Source organism: Gopherus flavomarginatus, chromosome 4 (assembly GCF_025201925.1).
Source record: "Gopherus flavomarginatus isolate rGopFla2 chromosome 4, rGopFla2.mat.asm, whole genome shotgun sequence".
Taxonomy (NCBI): Eukaryota; Metazoa; Chordata; order Testudines; family Testudinidae; genus Gopherus; species Gopherus flavomarginatus.
In genome coordinates, this window is record NC_066620.1 from 64,654,015 (window position 1) to 64,671,537 (window position 17,523).

The following is a 17,523-nucleotide window of genomic DNA, read 5'->3' on the forward strand; positions in this document are numbered from 1 at the left end:
CCCCAGCTTCTCCTCCCCATCCCCGGCTTCCCGCCAATCAGCTGTTCACGCGGGAAGCCTGGGAGGGCTGAGAAGGAAGCAGCGGCTTCCTGCAGGTGAGCTGCGGCAGGAGGGCGGGGGCGCGAGGAGGGATTCAGGCACCGCACGGCTCCAGCCTGGCCCCTGACCCCATCCCCAGCTGGTGTGGCTCCGAACCGGTCCCGACCTCAGCTGGCCAGGCGGGCGGCGCGGCTCCGGCCCAGTCCCGATCTCAGCCAGGTGGCGCGGCTCCGGCTTAGACCCGATTTCGGCCGGCTGGGCAGTGCGGCTCCGGCCCAGCCTGGCCCTGGGCCCGGATAGCCAAGAGGCACGGCTCCGACCTGGTCCCGGTCCCGGACAGCTGGACACCTCGAATCCGGCCCTGGCCAAGTGCCCCGGCCCTTGTCCCAATTCTGGTTGAGCGGCCCAGTCCGGCCCTGGCCCGGCCCCCACCTCCAGGCAGCGCAGTAAGGGAGCAGGGAGCAGGGAGGGGGTGTTGGATAGAGGGCAGGGGAGTTGGAGGTGGTGGATTAGTCTCGGGGCAGTCAGAGGGCAGGGAACAGGGGGATTGAATGGGGGCAAGGGCCCCGGGGGGGCAGTCAGGAAGGAGCAGGGGTTGGATGGGGCGGTGAGGGGCAGACAGGGGCAGTCAGGGGACACAGAGAAGGGGTGGTTGGATGGGGCAGGGGTTCTGGTGGGGGGCCATCAGGAATGAGAGGAGGGGTTGGATGGGGCGGCAGGGGGCAGGGAAGGGGGGTGGGTGGGGCAGGGGTCCCGGGGGGGACTGTCAAGGAATGTGGGGGGTTGGATGGGGCAGGAGTCACGGGGGGGCATGACCCCTTCGTGGGGTGAGGATGAGGGAACCAGTTGTTAATATTTTGACAGCTCATCACTGGCTTTAACCACTAACACAGACCTCATACTCACACTCAGTACCGAAGCAGACATTGGTGCCAAAGTCGAACCTGGCACTGGACCCATAGATGCAGTGTGCACTGGGATCATCACTGGCACGGAAGATAATAGCTGTGTTGACAAGTATCTCAGCAATGAAAAGGCAGGTGACCTCAATTCTGCACCCTGAATTGGAAGAGGTGCAAAAGAGATTCCAATAATAATGGCAGGTCTGCAACCAGTCCAGACAGCACCAAGGACACTGAAGAAGCCTCCACAGCTGATCATTCCTCAATTAGTGGAAGGTCAGGAACAGCCAGACAAAGCAAGTCCGATGCAGCCTGATACACCTCTGGTGTGGAAACAGTCAGTGCTGACACTGAAGTTGTTGGTACTGGACTCAGAGGAAGCCCCACGGATGGTACCTGAGTCAATGGTAGAGTCCAGTCATCTCTGCACTAGAGAGCAAATAGCCCTGCTCTATTGTGCATGCGGGATGAATCATAATCTAAGTCTGCACTCCTGTTGGAAGGGGAGGAGGAATATCTCCCAGTTCAGGTTTAAAACAAATAAAAATAAGTTCTTCTTCACGCAGCGCACAGTCAAGTTGTGGAACTCCTTACCTGAGGAGGTTGTGAAGGCTAGGATTATAACAGCATTTAAAAGAGAACTGGATAAATTCATGGTGGTTAAGTCCATAAATGGCTATTAACCAGGACAGATAAGGAATGGTGTCCCTAGCCTCCGTTTGTCAGAGGATGGAGATGGATGGCAGGAGAAAGATCACTTGATCATTGCCTGTTAGGTTCACTCCCTCTGGAGCACCTGGCATTGGCCACTGTCAGTAGACAGGATACTGGGCTAGATGGACGTTTGGTCTGACTCGGTACAGCCATTCTTATGTTCTTATGGAATGGCCCCAGTCCTTTTTGTGATAAATTTTTCTAGGAGAACCAGAGGAAGAACTGCTTCTTTTTTTTCTGTGAGGGAGAAGAATATGAATTTGGCCTAATAACAGCCTGTGCCAGCTCAGATGCCCTCTGAGGGGCCTGACAATCTGCAGAGATCGCCAGTGTTGAAACAGGCTTCATGGTCTGCTCCTGAGGGTGTTTCTTCAAATATAAGTCTCTGTCCACCCGTGTTTTCTTTTTGAATGATCTGCAGATGAAGGACTTTTCTTTAATGAGCTCGTCCCAAAGGCACAATAAACATTGAGTGTGTGTGTGGGAGGAGGGGCATTATCAGAGCTAACTACCCCAAATGATGGGCAATGTTTAAATGCTGGCGAGAGCATCACACCAGGCAAAATCCTATCCAACCATTTTGAATAAACTAAACCTATAGACACCACTAAACTAACTACAACTAACAACTATATACAAAAAACTCTGTGAAATAGCATAAGGTAAAAATCACACTGAGCATTCCAACTCAAGCCCTGGGCAATGAGGACGGTTGGGGCAATGCTTCTCTTAAATTGCCAGGGAAGGGGCTATGCGGCCAGAAGGCATGAGTGCCACCCCTACAAGTACTGCTAAGCAAAATTCTCTGGCTTCTGTGCACTGGGTGCACACACACCTGAGTGCAGGGCTGGCTTTAGGGCGATTCACCTGATTCCCTCGAATCGGGCCCCACATCTCTAAGAGGACCCCGCAACGTCCCTAAGGATCCTCTGCCAATGTGCTGTCGAAGGCACTGCCAGCCAATAGAGCTGCCGCTGAAGTCCCGCTCCTGTCTTCAGTGGCAGCTCAATCGCTGCCGCAGAAGAAGGACCCTCCATCGCCGCGCCGCCGAAGGCACCGACAGCCATTTGAGCTGCCGCCGAAGTCCCACTGCTGTCTTCGGCGGCAGCTCTTTCGAATTGGGCCCCGCAGTGCCTAAAGCCGCCCTGCCTGAGTGGAATACACATTTGCAGCCACCTGAAGAACTGATAGTGTCGTGATTTTGCACACTCTTCCACTTGAACTGACTTCTTTTCTATAACAGATGCAGGCTAAGCCAATGAATAGAGTTGTTGGAGAGGAGGAAGCTTCAATAGCTGCTGGAATACAATTGGGACATTCGGGGTTCCCAAGTTGTTCTTAGTGGTTTAGACAAAAAGTTGGAATTCCTCAACCTTAGGCAAGGTTATCAAAGCAGTTCTCCAGAAGGAGAGTTGAAGATACTTCTCATTCACCAATGAAGGCAATGACTGGGGATAGTGCAGTATTGGCCACGTCCAGCAGGAGTAGCCTAGAAAGGGCAGCGGAGGAGTATGCAGTTGCCTCTGTAGATTGGCACAGTTACCCCAGTAGTGGTCTGAGAAATAAGAAATACTTAACTTGCTCTTCAAACCTGAAGGGGAGGGCACTGACAAAAATTAGAGACCCATTATGACAAGCAATCAGAGTGCTAGTCACAAACAATAGTGAGACCTGATACAAACTCAACTGGATGAAAAGAGGCTAAAATCTAGGCTTTAAGGGTGGTAGCAGGGATGTAAATATGGAGAAACTACCAGGACCTTATCATTCTTCCAAAAGAAATGCATGTGAACAACATTTGCTTTAAAAAATCAGAGATATATTTCAATGTTGCAAAAGGTTATCACTAAGTTTTAAGAATTTAATATTAATTTTAACTAAGAAGTTTCTTACATACGAATAGAAATCAAATTATTAACTGAGCACAAGTTGTTTTTTTGTGTTGTGAAATAATTCAAAAATCAAATGAAAGTGTATTTGAAATTTCTTCAAAAAATATCATTTTAATTAATTTGGCAAATATGCATACCTTTTTCAACAGCTGCTTAAACATATTCATAACTTCATCAACTTCTTGAAAAAAACTGTCCAATGTCAGAGATGACCAAGTTAATATAGTAAGTCCTTGTCTCAACACAGATTCTACCTAAACAAACAAACCAACAATAAAACAAAACAAAAAATTGTGATAACTAAATATAGAAAAAAATAAATATGTTAGGAATATAACATACAATGGGACTGATGATTATAAAAATGAACAATGGTCCTGTGCACATAACTGAAAGAAACAGATGCAAACTAACAGAATCTCTGTTTTGTTATTTCAAGGAAAACTGCACAGATTTACTTAATGTTTATTTAGGTTTTTATGTGTACCACTGCCATATTGCTATGCTGACAATTCTCAAATGTACCTGTCCACCATTGACCTCTCTCTTCCTGGCCAGTCTCGCATCTCTTGCTAGTCCTCTAACATCTCCTCATGGATGTTACTTCCTTAAACTAAATAAAATCTCAACAGTCCATATTTTCTACTAAACTCTATTCTTTGCTGCACTTCTCCATCACTGTGGACAGATTCAGATCACACCTCTGAAGCTCCTATGACTCTTCCCTTTTCTTTTTGATCACATCCACTTTCTCACTAAATCTTGTTGCTGCACTCCCTATACTATTTCTAAAATCCTTGCTTTCCTCACCAGCCACATCCCTATATTTTGCCCAAGGTAAACTCAGACTTTCATATCAATCAGGTCATTCAGCTGTCATTTTTCATTCTAAATTTCATCTGACTACAGAAGATGCCACTCTTCACACCTGGGATGTCAGGAGAGTGTTGGCTTTCTATTTGGAAAGGACTAAAGCCTCGAGGACTGTTTGTCTCTTTCATGGCCAGTATTAAAGTGGTCCCTGTTTTGACCCAAAGGCTCTCTCCAAATGGGTTTGTGGTTGTATCCCCTCTTGCTACAAGGCTGCTAATGTCCAGCCTCCTCCTATGGTTACAGCTAAGGCTGGTGGAGATGTTCGTGGGTGGCCATACCAAGATGGTGGTAGTGCCATCTGCAAGTACATTCTTGGACCCTATTGACAGTGGTTCTCATATGGAGCTTGCAAGGAGTACTGTGAGATCTCCTCTGACTCACTGTCCAACCCCTCAATAGATAGTGGAGGGGCATGTCATGATTGTGGTGATATCCCCCATGCCTGGCAAAGGTTCAGTGCCATGATCTCAGTATGGAGAATTGAAGACTCGGATGCCTCTAGAATGCGGAGGTCTCTGGTCTGACAGAATTCCACCAGTACCAATCATCCCGGTGTCATTGCCAGAGGGGAGAGGAAGCCATCACCGGTCTCTCCGGTGCCAGGTGGACTCTCATTGCTGACAGTACTGAGGTCTACTCGTGTACCACGAACATCTTTCTAGGTTGTTTGCCCTTATCTTCTGGTGATGACAATTTGGTGCCGTGCAAAAAGGGTCATTGGTCAGATACTGATGGTCACCATGAGGCCACATGGTCTCAATGTCAGCAGTGCTGAGTATATTGAATGAGATGGCAATTGCTTACAGCTACCCTTAGGCTTGCTGAGGGGACTTCTCACTCTCTTTTTAGTCCCAGACTGCTTCCTTGATCCACTATCCTTCAAGGTTGAAGGTTGTGGGGGAGTGTAACAGGGTGGTCACCTTCTCCTGCCCTGAGGAGTTTAAAGACAGCCCCGGGAGAGGGCTGTGGCAGGGGCAAAAGCTGCTAGGCTGATTGCGGAAGTAGCCGCAGCTGGGCCATGCCCCAATCAGGCCCCAGTTGGCCTGTATATATGAGGCTGGGAGCCAGGAGCTCAACAGACTCTCTCTGTTTGTAGAGGGAGATGGGCCTGGCTGCAGGGAGCTAGAGACAGGGTACCTCAGTGAAGCAGGGCTGGGGAAAGGCAGAGGAGCCGGGGAGCTCCAGCCTGGAAAGCCCCATGCTGTGGCCTAGCAGAAGGCAAATAGGTACTGGGGGTTGCACAGGGCAGCCCAGGGTAGGCAAAGGCAGCAGGTCCAAACCCAACCTTGCCAGTGATGAGTAGTCTGATACTGCAGTCTGCCCCAGGGTGTGGGGGCTAGACAATGACTGGCAGTAGCTGTATACTGAGGCGAGATGGAGATAGTGGGTGAGGGTTCCCTGGGAAGGGAAGACCCTAAGACTGAGGGGTTACTGCCAGGGAGCAGCGCCCCAGATAACAGGGCACCGGATGCGGGAGAGATGTGGGGGCCAAGTGGTAGCGGGTCACCGGCCTGCAGAGGGTGCTCCTGGCTAGAAAAAGAGCTAATACCCAAGGACAACCAGCAGGAGGCGCTGAAGGGCTGAGTCCACATCCCTACAGGGAGACTCACGACTGCCAGAAGGTTGAGGTTGAAGAGAGGCCTCCATGAAGATAATTTTTTGACACAGCTCTCTGTCCTTGTGGGATCTTGGTTGGAGCTGCTGTCAGAGGGAACAATTTTGTTGGATGTGGCCCTCGCTGAGGTAGCAGATGCAGTGAGATTGCTTGTCAGTGACTGGGAACACCTCGCTGCAAGTGAAGCATTTCTTGAAGCCTGAGGAGCTGGGGCATACCCTTGGTTGGGGGGAGGGAGTCCCCCTACACCTAGGGTTGATAAAAGAACAAAGTCCTTTCTTTTTCTCTCCCTTTTTTTTTAAGGCATTGGCCAAAGGAAAAACAAATGAAGAAAAGAGGCTTTAAGGGAAGTTAAAAATTAGCAACTGTAAAAGAGTTAATGATCTGTGAATGGACAGCTAAAGCTTTGTCTCTAGCCAATGGCAGTTGAGAAGGAGAGACAGTGCATGTGTGGATCCAACTGACACTGCTACCAAAGTTCTCCAATCATCAGCACAGGAAATCAGACATAACTACAGTGGAGCACCCATAGGGACACTACTCAAAGAAGAAATAGCGGCTCTCTGCAAAAACATTGGGGGGAGGGGTAAACATCAGGGATGGAGAAAAGCTATGTAAGATCCTAATAATCAGAGGAGTGAACTTCTGAAACAGCTAGGGTGACCAGATGTCCCGATTTTACAGGACTGTCCCAATATTTGCTTGCTTGTCCCGCATCCTGACTGATGTTCGGTCAGGACACTGGACAAACAAGAAATTTTGCCCTCCGCTCCGGCGCACAGGCGGAGCCTAGAGGGGCTCTCGCCCCCCTCTGCCCTCAGCCCCACCTCCTCCTTCCCCCATTGGATCCCTCCCCAAATCCCCACCCTGGCCCCAACCTCAGTCCCGCCCCAATGGATCCTTACCCAAATCCCTGCCCTGGCCCCACCTCTTCCCCAAGCACACCGCATTCCTCCTCCCTCCCAGGCTTGCGCTGATCAGCTGTATGGCGGCGCAAGCCTGGAGGGAGGAGGTAGCCCCCAGCACTCACCCTGCAAACTGCTCCAGTCCAGCTTCTCTAGGAAGGTGAGCATGGCATGGCAGATATCCCACAGCGGCTCCCTCCGCCCGAGCCCCCGGTAGAAGGTGAGGCAGGCCTCAGCCTCCTGCGCTGCGCCCATGGCTCACAGAGTGGCCTGGCCCGGGTGAGGAGGGCGGTCAGGAAGCAAGCCAGGCTGCCCCGGGGATCTAGCACAGCACGTGGGCTTGGCAGCTCCGGGCCGGGGCGCACTCAGCTGTTGCGGCCATCATAGAGTTGCGTGGAGACGGGGCTGTGCTGCCTGTGCAGCGGCGGAACGGGGGGCGCTCCGGCAGCTTTTTTTTTTTTCTCCAACACCCTTCCTCCCCTGCCCCCCGTCCCATAGACAAGTCAAAAAACTAAAATAACAGCACTCTGAAGGAATAAAATTACTGAGAATATACGTGCATTGGAGGAAGTACCAAGAAGTAACAACAACAACAAAAGTATGGGCTGGGAGGTGAGTGTGTCAGAGAGTGAGTGTGTGTGTGTGTGTGTGTGAGAGAGAGAGAGAGAGAGAGAGAGAGAGAGAGAGAGAGTGTATGCGTGTGCTGGCTCCTGGAGAAGTCTATGACTAGGGCCCTACCAAATTCATAGTCCATTTTTGTCAATTTCACGGTTATAGGATTTAAAAAATCATAAATTTAATGAATTCAGCTATTTAAATCTGAAATGTCATGGTGTTGTAACTGTAGGGGTCCTGACCCAAAAAGGAGTTGTGGGGCAGTCACAAGGTTATTGTAGGGGGGGTTGTGGTACAGCTACCTTACTTTTACACTGCTGCTGATGGTGGCTCTGCCTTCAGAACTGGGCAGCTGGAGAGTGGTGGTTGCTGGCTGAGAGCCCAGCTGCAAAGGCAGAGCCACAAGCAGCAGCTGCACAGAAGTAAGGATGGCATGGTGTGGCATTGCCACCCTTATTTCTGTGATGCTGCCTGCAGAGCTGGGCCCTCAGTCAACAGCTGCCACTCTCCGGCCGCCCAGCTCTGAAGGCAGTGCAGAAATAAGGATGGCAATACCACGACCCCACTAAAACAACCTTGTGACCCCCGTGCAACTCTCTTTTGGGTCACGATCCCTAATTTGAGAAATGCTAGTCTCCCCGGTGAAATCTGTATAATATAGGGTAAAAGCACATAAAAGACCAGATTTCAAGGTAGGAAGCCAGATTTCATGGTCCGTGATGCACTTTTCATGGCTGTGAATTTGGTAGGAATCCATTTATGAGCTGTCTCTTTAAGGCACTCAACAGACAGTTCAGACCACAGCACCTGCCAGCAGCTCTCCTGCTCTTGAATCCTGTCCTCTAATCCCCCCTCTGTGGAGATGGGGTACATAGGCAGGGGTAACACCCTGACATCAGTGTCCCCCCTCCCCTCTTACTCTGCACAGCAATCAGGAGGGTCCTGATAGCACTGGTCAGGAGATCCAAGGCAGAGGGCAGGAGCAATATGGCTGCAGAGCAGCGGGGGTAGGGGCACCGGAACACACGCCACCATACACGCCTCTGCTAATCAACTGTGTGGCACTTGATTCACTCCTAGGTGGCCGTGTGATCATGCAGCTTAGAGGGAACACAGCTCACCTGCAATATTAGGGGACTGGACTCAGCGACCCAGGAGGTCTCTTCCAGGCCTACATTCCTATACTGCACATGTACACTGTTTTGGCAGTGTAAACAAGCCTCAAAGTGAAAGTAAGCAATCTTTATACTGCTAGAGTGGTATACAGTGGCCTGACTGTAAATTAGAATCTGAAGCACTGTGTCATTCACTTGCTAAATCACAACATTACATAATCTGCAGTGGGTCTCTCAGGCATTAGTGTGAATCAGTAAGATTCTGCTATGAAGAATTGTTTAATTTGGAATCTTAGTGTTAAGAAAATTACAAACATTTCTAAAGCTACACTAACTTCCAGTATATTCAAATTAAAATATATTTAGCATTACCAACCTTTCTCATTTTCGGTGCCATCAAATTTACAAACACTGTTGGTACTTCCTGACACAAATCTTCATAACATTGCAGAAGATTCTGTTAATAAAAAATGACAATTTCATTAGCAATATTTTTTAAATATTTTCTTTACTGAAGATTTTCATAGAAGCAAACCAGTAGAAATAAAAACAAATCAATATAATGGACATAAGGAAACAGGTAAATAGTACTAGACATATTCCCCCAGAATATTTCTAAATGCAAAATCTGACATGAACGCTTATAATATTTATTTAATTGTTATCATCAGTGAAAAAGAGCAAGATCGTGTTTTCCTGTATGAGATGTGTGAGTGCAAAAGAGAAAGAAAGAAAAAAAGGATACTTCCTACCTCACATATCTAGTCCCTATGCACATGTCCCAGTCAAAATACCAGCCCTTGTGCTTAGAAAACACAAAACACTAGCCCTTACTCAAGACTAGTATCAGAAGTGGCAGTAGCCCCCCCCCCAATAGGGAGCAGAGAGAGGCAGGGCCATGCCCTCACTGAACTAGAGGTCCTAGTTCTTGCATATAATAGTTAAAGTTAAAACTCACTTCCTGCTATCAATCCAATTTTCAGCAACCTCCCATCCTGTCCCTTATCTTTAACAAAAAACAAACAATCATGAAATTTCACATGCTACATCTCATCCCAAAGGTAGAAGTTTTCTGGCAAGTTTGGAACAAATGTCACAAGAAGTTAGAGCAGCAAAGAATCCTGTGGCACCTTATAGACTAACAGACGTTTGGAGCATGAGCTTTCGTGGGTGAATACCCACTTCGTCAGTAGAAGAAGTTAGGGTTTTCCAACATTTAGTTTTCAGAGGTTTTCTGATTGCATTTTTGGCTCACAATATCTCCAAAACAGATTTACAAAAAAATTCCAAAGTGCTTCTCCAAAACACCCTAACAAGTAGAAATGCCTTTGAAAAAGTAAACAAAAAGATTGCAGAGATATTTAAATATCACCAGATTATAAAACACATATATACATTTAAAAAACCCACAAAAATTATAAGCAGATGTATTTTATAACATGTATATACTTGTATCTTTTAAATAATATATATAGTAATGCATGCATCTGTTTATTGCATGTTTTGCAAAGAGTGCATTGCATAGATTGGAGGACCATCAGGTAGGGAACCACTTGTAGTGCTGTCAGATCCAGTCTAGAAGGAGATAAAAAGGGGAAAGTTATACGAGGAATTAGCATGTCTACATGGAAAACAAGAAGAAGGAAGTAAATATGCAGAGATGGGTGGTTGTCTGGGATAGAAAAGGGTTCATTTCTGGGAAGCTAGCAAGATCCTCCAGGGTCCATGCACACTTGCAAGGTCCAATGAAGGTTTGCCAGGTCTGTTGGAGTCCCTAAAACGCCTGCAAGGCATTCTAACACTATACAACCTTAAACATATTTAAGGAAATTCCCAAGCAAAAATATTCGTTAACCCTGAGTTCTGGTTTAAAGAACCAATTGGGTTTTTTCAGCAAAAAAAAATTAAACATTTTAGTTTTCTAAAAGCAACCCACAAATATTAAGAAACTTAGAAATTCCAAAGTAAAGTTCTACTGAACAAAAAAACCTGTAACAAGCACAGATCTGAAAATAAAAGACAGTTACTCACCTTTGTAACTGTTGTTCTTCAAGATGTGTTGCTCATATCCATTCCAGTTAGGTGTGTGCACGCTGCATGCACGTTCCTCGGAAGACTTTTTACCCTAGCAACATTCGGTGTGTCGGCTGGGTGCCCCCGGGTGTGGCGCTGCTATGGCACCAGATATATACCCCTGCCGACCCAGCCACCCCTCAGTTCCTTCTTGCCGGCTACTCCGACAGTGGGGAAGGAGGGCAGGTTTGGAATGGATATGAGCAACACATCTCGAAGAACAACAGTTACAAAGGTGAGTAACCGTCTTTTCTTCTTCGAGTGATTGCTCATATCCATTCCAGTTAGGTGATTCCCAAGCCTTACCTAGGCGGTGGGGTCGGAGTGAGATGTGGCAGAATGCAAAACTGCTGAGCCAAAGGCTGCATCATCTCTAGACTGTTGAACAAGAGCATAATGCGAAGCAAAGGTATGGGCTGAGGACCAGGTAGCTGCGCGACATATTTCCTGGATTGGTACATGAGCCAGGAAGGCAGCAGATGAAGCCTGACCCCTGGCAGAATGTGCGGTGAGATGGCCCGAGGGAACATGAGCCAAGTCATAGCAAGTGCGGATGCATGCCGTCACCCAAGAGGAGATTCTCTGGGAGGAGACAGGTAGGCCCTTCATTCGGTCAGCTACTGCAACGAAGAGTTGGGGGGATTTATGAAAGGGCTTCGTCCGCTCGATATAAAATGCGAGTGCCTTAACGGACATCTAGGGAGTGCAATTGTTGTTCCCATCGAGATGAGTGTGGCTTCAGGAAGAAGACTGGAAGGAAGATGTCCTGATTGGTATGGAAGGCCGATACCACTTTAGGGAGGAACGCTGGGTGTGGTCGCAACTGCACCTTGTCCTTGTGAAAGACAGTATACGGTGGGTCTACCGTGAGCACTCGGAGACTCGTCTAGCCGATGCAATGGCTATGAGGAAAACTGTCTTCCAGGACAAGTACAGCAGCGAGCAAGTTGCCAACGGCTCAAATGGTGGAGACATAAGTCTGTTTAAGACTAGGTTGAGGTCCCAGGTGGAGCAGGGCGGTGTACTTGGGGGTATAGGCGTTCCAGGCCCTTGAGAAATCTAGTAACTATAGGGTGCGAGAACACGGAGCGGCCACTGTCTCCCGGGGGAAGGTAGAGATGGCCGCCAAGTGCACCCTCAATGAAGATACCGCCAGGCCTTGCTGCTTAAGAGACCAGAGGTAGTCCAAGATGGTAGGGATCGAGACCTCAGTGGGAGTAACATTCTGCGTTCCGCACCAGCAGGAGAAACGCTTCCACTTGGCCAGATAGGTTGACCGAGTGGAAGGCTTCCTGCTACCCAGGAGTACTTGTTGTACTGAAGCAGAGCAACGCAACTCTGACCGGTTTAGCCACGCAGCAGCCACACCATGAAGTGAAGGGCCTGCAGGTCTGGGTGACGAAGACTGCCGCGGTCCTGAGTTATGAGGTCTGGTGGAGTGGCAGGGTAATTGGATTGGCTATCGACAGGTCGAGAAGCATGGTGTACCAGTGTTGCCTGGAGCGATCATGATTAGGTGCGCTCTGTCCCTGCGGAGTTTTAGCAGGACTTTGTGAATCAGCGGGAACAGTGGGAAGGCATAGAGCAGCCGGTTCTTCCACGGCACTAGGAATCCATCCGAGATCGATCCTGGTGAAAGACCCTGGAAGGAGCAGAACATCTGGCATTTCCTGTTCGCGCGGGAAGAGAACAGGTCTATGTGCAGAAATCCCCACTTCTGGAAAACCGAATGAATAAGATCCAGGCATATCGACCAATCGTGGCACAGGAAGGACCTGTTCAGTTGATCCGCCAGAGTGTTCCGAACACCTGGGAGAAAGGACGCTACCAGGTCTATCGACTGGGCTATGCAAAAGTCCCAGAGTCGGATGGTCTCCTAACAAAGGGGGGAAGATTGAGTCTCTCCCTGTTTGTTTATGTAATACATGGCCGTTGTGTTGTCTGTAAACACTGAGACACAACGGCCTTGAAAATGTTGCTGGAACGCCTGGCACACCAAGCGGACTGCTTTCAGCTCTCGGACATTTACGTGTAGCGCCAGTTCCTGAGATGACCAGAGGCCTTGAGTACGAAGGCGTCCGAAGTGAGTACCCCAGACGAGAGTTGACGCGTCTGTCGTCAGGGACATTGAGGGTTGGGACGGATGGAACGGCAGCCCTGCACACACCAGGGAGAGAGTCAGCCACCAGTCTAGGGAGCCTAGAGTGCTCGGGGGAATGGTGACTATCGTGTCTATTGGGTCTCTGCCCGGGCAGTATACCGAGTTGAGCCAAGTTTGGAGAGGACAGAGGCGGAGTCTGGTGTATTTGGTCACGAATGTGCAGGCAGCCATGTGACCTAGGAGACCAAGACAAGTGCGAGCCGAGGTCATCGGGAAATTCTGTAGACCTCGGATTGTTGCCATTGCCTGAAACCGCGGCTGTGGCATGTAGGCCTTGGCTAGATTGGAGTCCAGGGTAGCTCCTATGAAGTCTAACCTCTGCGTGGGAACCAGAGTGGATTTCTCCATATTGATCATCAGGCCTAGACGTGTGAATAGGTCCTTGACGTTACCCACATATTGGGTGACTTGTGTCTCGGAGGCTCCTCGGATGAGCCAATCGTCCAGATACGGAAAAACGTGTATCCGACGTCGACTACGGCCACATACTTTGTAAATACCCTTGGGGCCGTAGAAAGGCCAAAGGGCAGGACCATAAACTGGAAGTGCTGATGGTCAGCTATGAAGTGAAGGTACCTCCTGTGCGGAGGAAAAATGGTGATGTGAAGTACCTGCCGAGTACACTTTGCAGCCGAGCAGGTCCATTCGCCTAGCCTCTTTCGACTTCAGGGCTGGTGCCTGTTGGCCATGGCGCTCCCTCTCATTAACGGACTGAACGACTAGTGAGCAGGGAGGAGGATGGACATATAAATACTCGTACTCCCTAGAGGGTACCATGTATTTATGCTCGACTCCCCTGGCCGCAGGAGGGATAGAGGCCAGAGATTGCCATACAGTGTCGGCATTGGCTTGGATGGTCCGGATAAATGGTAGAGCCACTCTGGTGGGGGTATCCACCAACAGAATGCTCACTACCGGGTCCTCTACCTCTGGGACCTCCTCCACCTGGAGGTTCATATTGAGTGCTACCCTCGTGAGGAGGTCCTGATGGGCTCTCAGGTCGATTGGAGGAGGGCCCGAGGAGGATGTTCCTGCCACCACCTCATCTGGAGAAGAGGAAGAGGAAATGCCGGGGACGAGCGGGTCCTGTGTGGCCTCTTGCTCTTGGGCAGCCTCCTGCTCCAGTGGGACCAGGGAGTCCAGTGGGTGGACTGCTGCTTCCTCCGTACCCGTCGAAGGGGGACGGCTAGCTGTAGCCTCTGGCACTCGGTGCTCTGATGGGGCAGAGCGAGACGGAACTACTGGAGCACTATGGGCCTGGTGGTACGCCCAAGGTGTCCAGAAGGACCACTGATGTGGGCCTTGGTCCTGGGTCTGGGCCTCTTGAAAGACTCCGGTGGGCACATCAGAATCGCGGTCCTGAGCATAAGAGCTGTCCGCGTAGGACGACACTGAAGTGTGTCTGGATGGCCATGGAGGAGCGGAGAAGCCCTGGGCAGAGTTTCTGTCTCTAGCGGACCTTGCTCTACTTGGCACCGGAGACTGGTACCAGGAGGCATACCGGTACCGGGAACGAGATCGGGACCTGCGACCGGAGCGGTGCCAGGAGGTCAACCAAGATCTCGAGGCTCGACGTCAGGAGCGGCTACGGGAGTCACGGTGCCTAGAGCGGTGCCAGGAGCTGGAACAGTGCCGAGAGTAGTGGGCCGGTGAATGGGATACCGACTGGTGCCGCGAGTGTGACCGGTACCGAGGAGGAGAATGGTGCCGGGACTGCGAGCGGCGTCAGGAGCAGGAGCGCCGTCTGGATCTAGAGTGTCTGCGGGACCGTGAACGTGAACGGTGCTGGTCCGCTGTGCCGACAGAAGGTGGTCTTATCAAGGCTGGCTTGCCTATAGACTGTATTACCCGCACTAGCGGTGCCGGGGGTAGAGGCAGCGCCGACTCTGTCATGGTAATCAGATCCCTCGCCGTTGAGAACATCTCCGGCGTGGATGGGATAGTAAGCTCTGCAGCGGCTCACACTGGGGAGCTAACAGGCGCCGGACTCTATGGCCCCTGTGGGACCGGAATCGACGGTGCCGACGTCGTCGGTGCCGCGGCAGGTGTCGGCGCCGGGTGATCCAACTTAGACAAGCTCTCTGGCTGTGGTGCAGGCGGCACAGAAGCAGCAGGAGTCTTAGTCTTTCTCAACCTCGGGGAGAGGGAGCGGCGTGGAGCCGACTTCGGTGCTGGCAACAGCCGGTGCCGAGAGGCCTTGGCAGTACCGGCGCGGTCCAGTGCCAAGGAGGTGCTTCTGCCTGCTGATTGACCAGCGCTCGGTGCCAAAGGCGGAGGGGTGAGAGCCGCCTCCATGAGGAGCTGTTTAAGTCTGAAGTCCCGCTCCTTTTTTGTTCATGGCTTGAAAGCCTAAATGTGACACTTGCTGTCAGGTGCGATTCCCCGAGGCACTTCAGACAGGAGTCACGTGGATCTCCTGTTGGCATCAGCTTGCGACAGGCCGAGCACGGTTTGAAACCTGGTGAACCGGGCATGGGCCCCGGCACCGGGTGCGGGGAAGGGGCTAATCCCCGAATCCCTCTTAACTATATTACACTAACTATGCTATAAACAGATAAACTAAGTATAACTACATAAAAAGTTTACAGCTATGTACACAATAATGAACAAGAGAACTATGAGTAGCTAGGGAAGTGGAGGTCAGCTAAGCCGCACTCCACTGTTCCAACGAGCGACATGGGCGGTAAGAAGGAACTGAGGGATGGCTTGGTCGGCAGGGGTATATATCCGGTGCCATAGCGCGCCACTCCAGGGGACGCCCAGCCGACCCACAGAGTGTTGCTAGGCTAAAAAGTCTTCCAACGAACGTGCACACGGCGCGCGCACACCTAACTGGAATGGATATGAGCAATCACTCAAAGAAGAACGTGAAATTTAGGACAACTTTATTCATCTATCATACAGGTTAATTAAGATTAAGATATTACGATCTAATTCAGCATTATGTTACTTCAGTTTTACACCAGTGCAACTCCATTCTGGATTGTTTTTTTAATAGAGTTGGACTGACTTAAATCTGTTGTAATGCAGTACCAAATCTGTGAAAACTAGCCTGGGATATCTGGCCCCAGTATAAAGACGAACCGCTGATGCTGCACAGCCAGAATACAGACTCCAGCATTACTCCCCTCAGGTCTATTACCAGCACTGGGGGCATGACCAATAAAAAGAGAGAGGAAGAATGATTTTAAGGTACTAGACTGAATTTGGGAGAACTCCATAGTGTAAATCAGAACTCTTAATATTAATGTTATGCGGAGGCTTGGAAGGATTCAATTTTTATCAGTAAGTGTCGACTTTAAAATATGCATATGAACTGAACAAAAATTTCCATTGATAATAATTAAAATGTACAGATATACAAAGTAAGAAAAATGCTGCTTGAGAACTTATTAGAGTTAGATGTAAAGATATTTATTTTGTACATTTTTATGTGATGTCAACAATTTGTGTTTCAATGGATATAAAGTTACAAAGGTTTAACTTTTTGAATTTTAACATCTTCTGTCATTAAATAATTGTCTGTCTCATACTGTTGCCCTTACCATAATTTCCTACAACTGTGAAAATTTAAATAGAAAAAAAATGCTTAAAAAGAAGTTATTCAGTTTATACAGTAACAATGATTCTTCAAGATGTATGTCCCTATAGGTGCTCCACTGTAGGTGTGTCTGCGACCTGTGCGTCTGATCAGAGATCTTTGGTAGCAGAGTCTATTTGGCCCATACATGTACTATCTCCTCCTTGTGTTCTGTCTCAAGGCTAACTAGCACTGCATGGGCAAACCATCCTCGGTTTCCTCTCTACCATGGAGCCCCCACATTAAGAACTCTGAATTAGAGGAGAGGAGCATAGGTCGTGGAGCACCAATAGATAGAGCCTTATGAATCTACATTAATGAGAATGCAGAGGGAATTTTAGAATCAAAACAACAACACGGATTCCAGCCACGGACCCAGGACTGGAGGAGGCTCTGCTGCCCTGCCCATGGTCCCAGAACCAGAGGAGCTCTCTACCCTCTGTGGCCAGAGGAGCGCTCTGTCACCCCACTGCAACCTGAAGTAGCTCTGTCCCACCCCGCCTCCGATGTGGCCCCAGGGCTGAAGGAGTGCTCTGTCACCCCACTGAAGCCCCAAGGCCGGAGGAGCACTATGCCACCTGGGCCATGGCTCTGGGGCCAGAGGAGCTCTCTGCCCCACTTGCAGCCCCAAGGAGCTCTCTGTCCCTGTCCTCCCCCCAACATGGTCCCAGGACTGGAGGAGTGCTCTGCCACTCCACCGCAGCCCAGGAGCCAGAGGAGCTCTCTTCCCCCTGCCCCCACAGCCCTAGGGCCGAGGAGCTCTCTGTTGCTCCACCATGGCCCCAGGGACAGAGGAGTGCTCTGCCATGGTTGTGGCCCTGGGGATGAAGGAGGGCTCTGCCCTGCCCACAACCCTGGGGGAGCTCTCTGTTCTGGCCACAGCTGTAGAACCAAGGTGCTCTCTGGCCTGTCCACAACCATTGGGCTGAGTTGATATCTGCTCTGGCCACGGGGCCAGAGGAGCCTTCTGCTGTGGCCACAGCCCCAGAGCTGGAGGAGCTCTCTGCTCCAGCCACAGCCCTAGGGGAACTCTCTGACA

The 17,523-nt window shown here is 50.0% G+C and overlaps 2 protein-coding genes across 2 annotated transcripts in view; both read right to left on the reverse strand.

Annotated features, from left to right (window-relative positions):
* Nucleotides 1-17,523, reverse strand: part of DNAH8 (dynein axonemal heavy chain 8) — a 593,210-nt gene that overhangs the window by 432,599 nt on the left and 143,088 nt on the right. The window contains exons 20-21 of the mRNA XM_050948396.1: nt 9,047-9,127; nt 3,685-3,801 (exon numbers count right to left, since the gene is read on the reverse strand). Of these exons, the coding sequence (XP_050804353.1) occupies nt 3,685-3,801; nt 9,047-9,127 (198 nt within the window). The remainder of the gene's footprint in view (nt 1-3,684; nt 3,802-9,046; nt 9,128-17,523) is intronic.
* LOC127048750 (myb/SANT-like DNA-binding domain-containing protein 2) overlaps nt 1-17,523 on the reverse strand; it is a 366,512-nt gene that overhangs the window by 107,775 nt on the left and 241,214 nt on the right. The window lies entirely within an intron of this gene.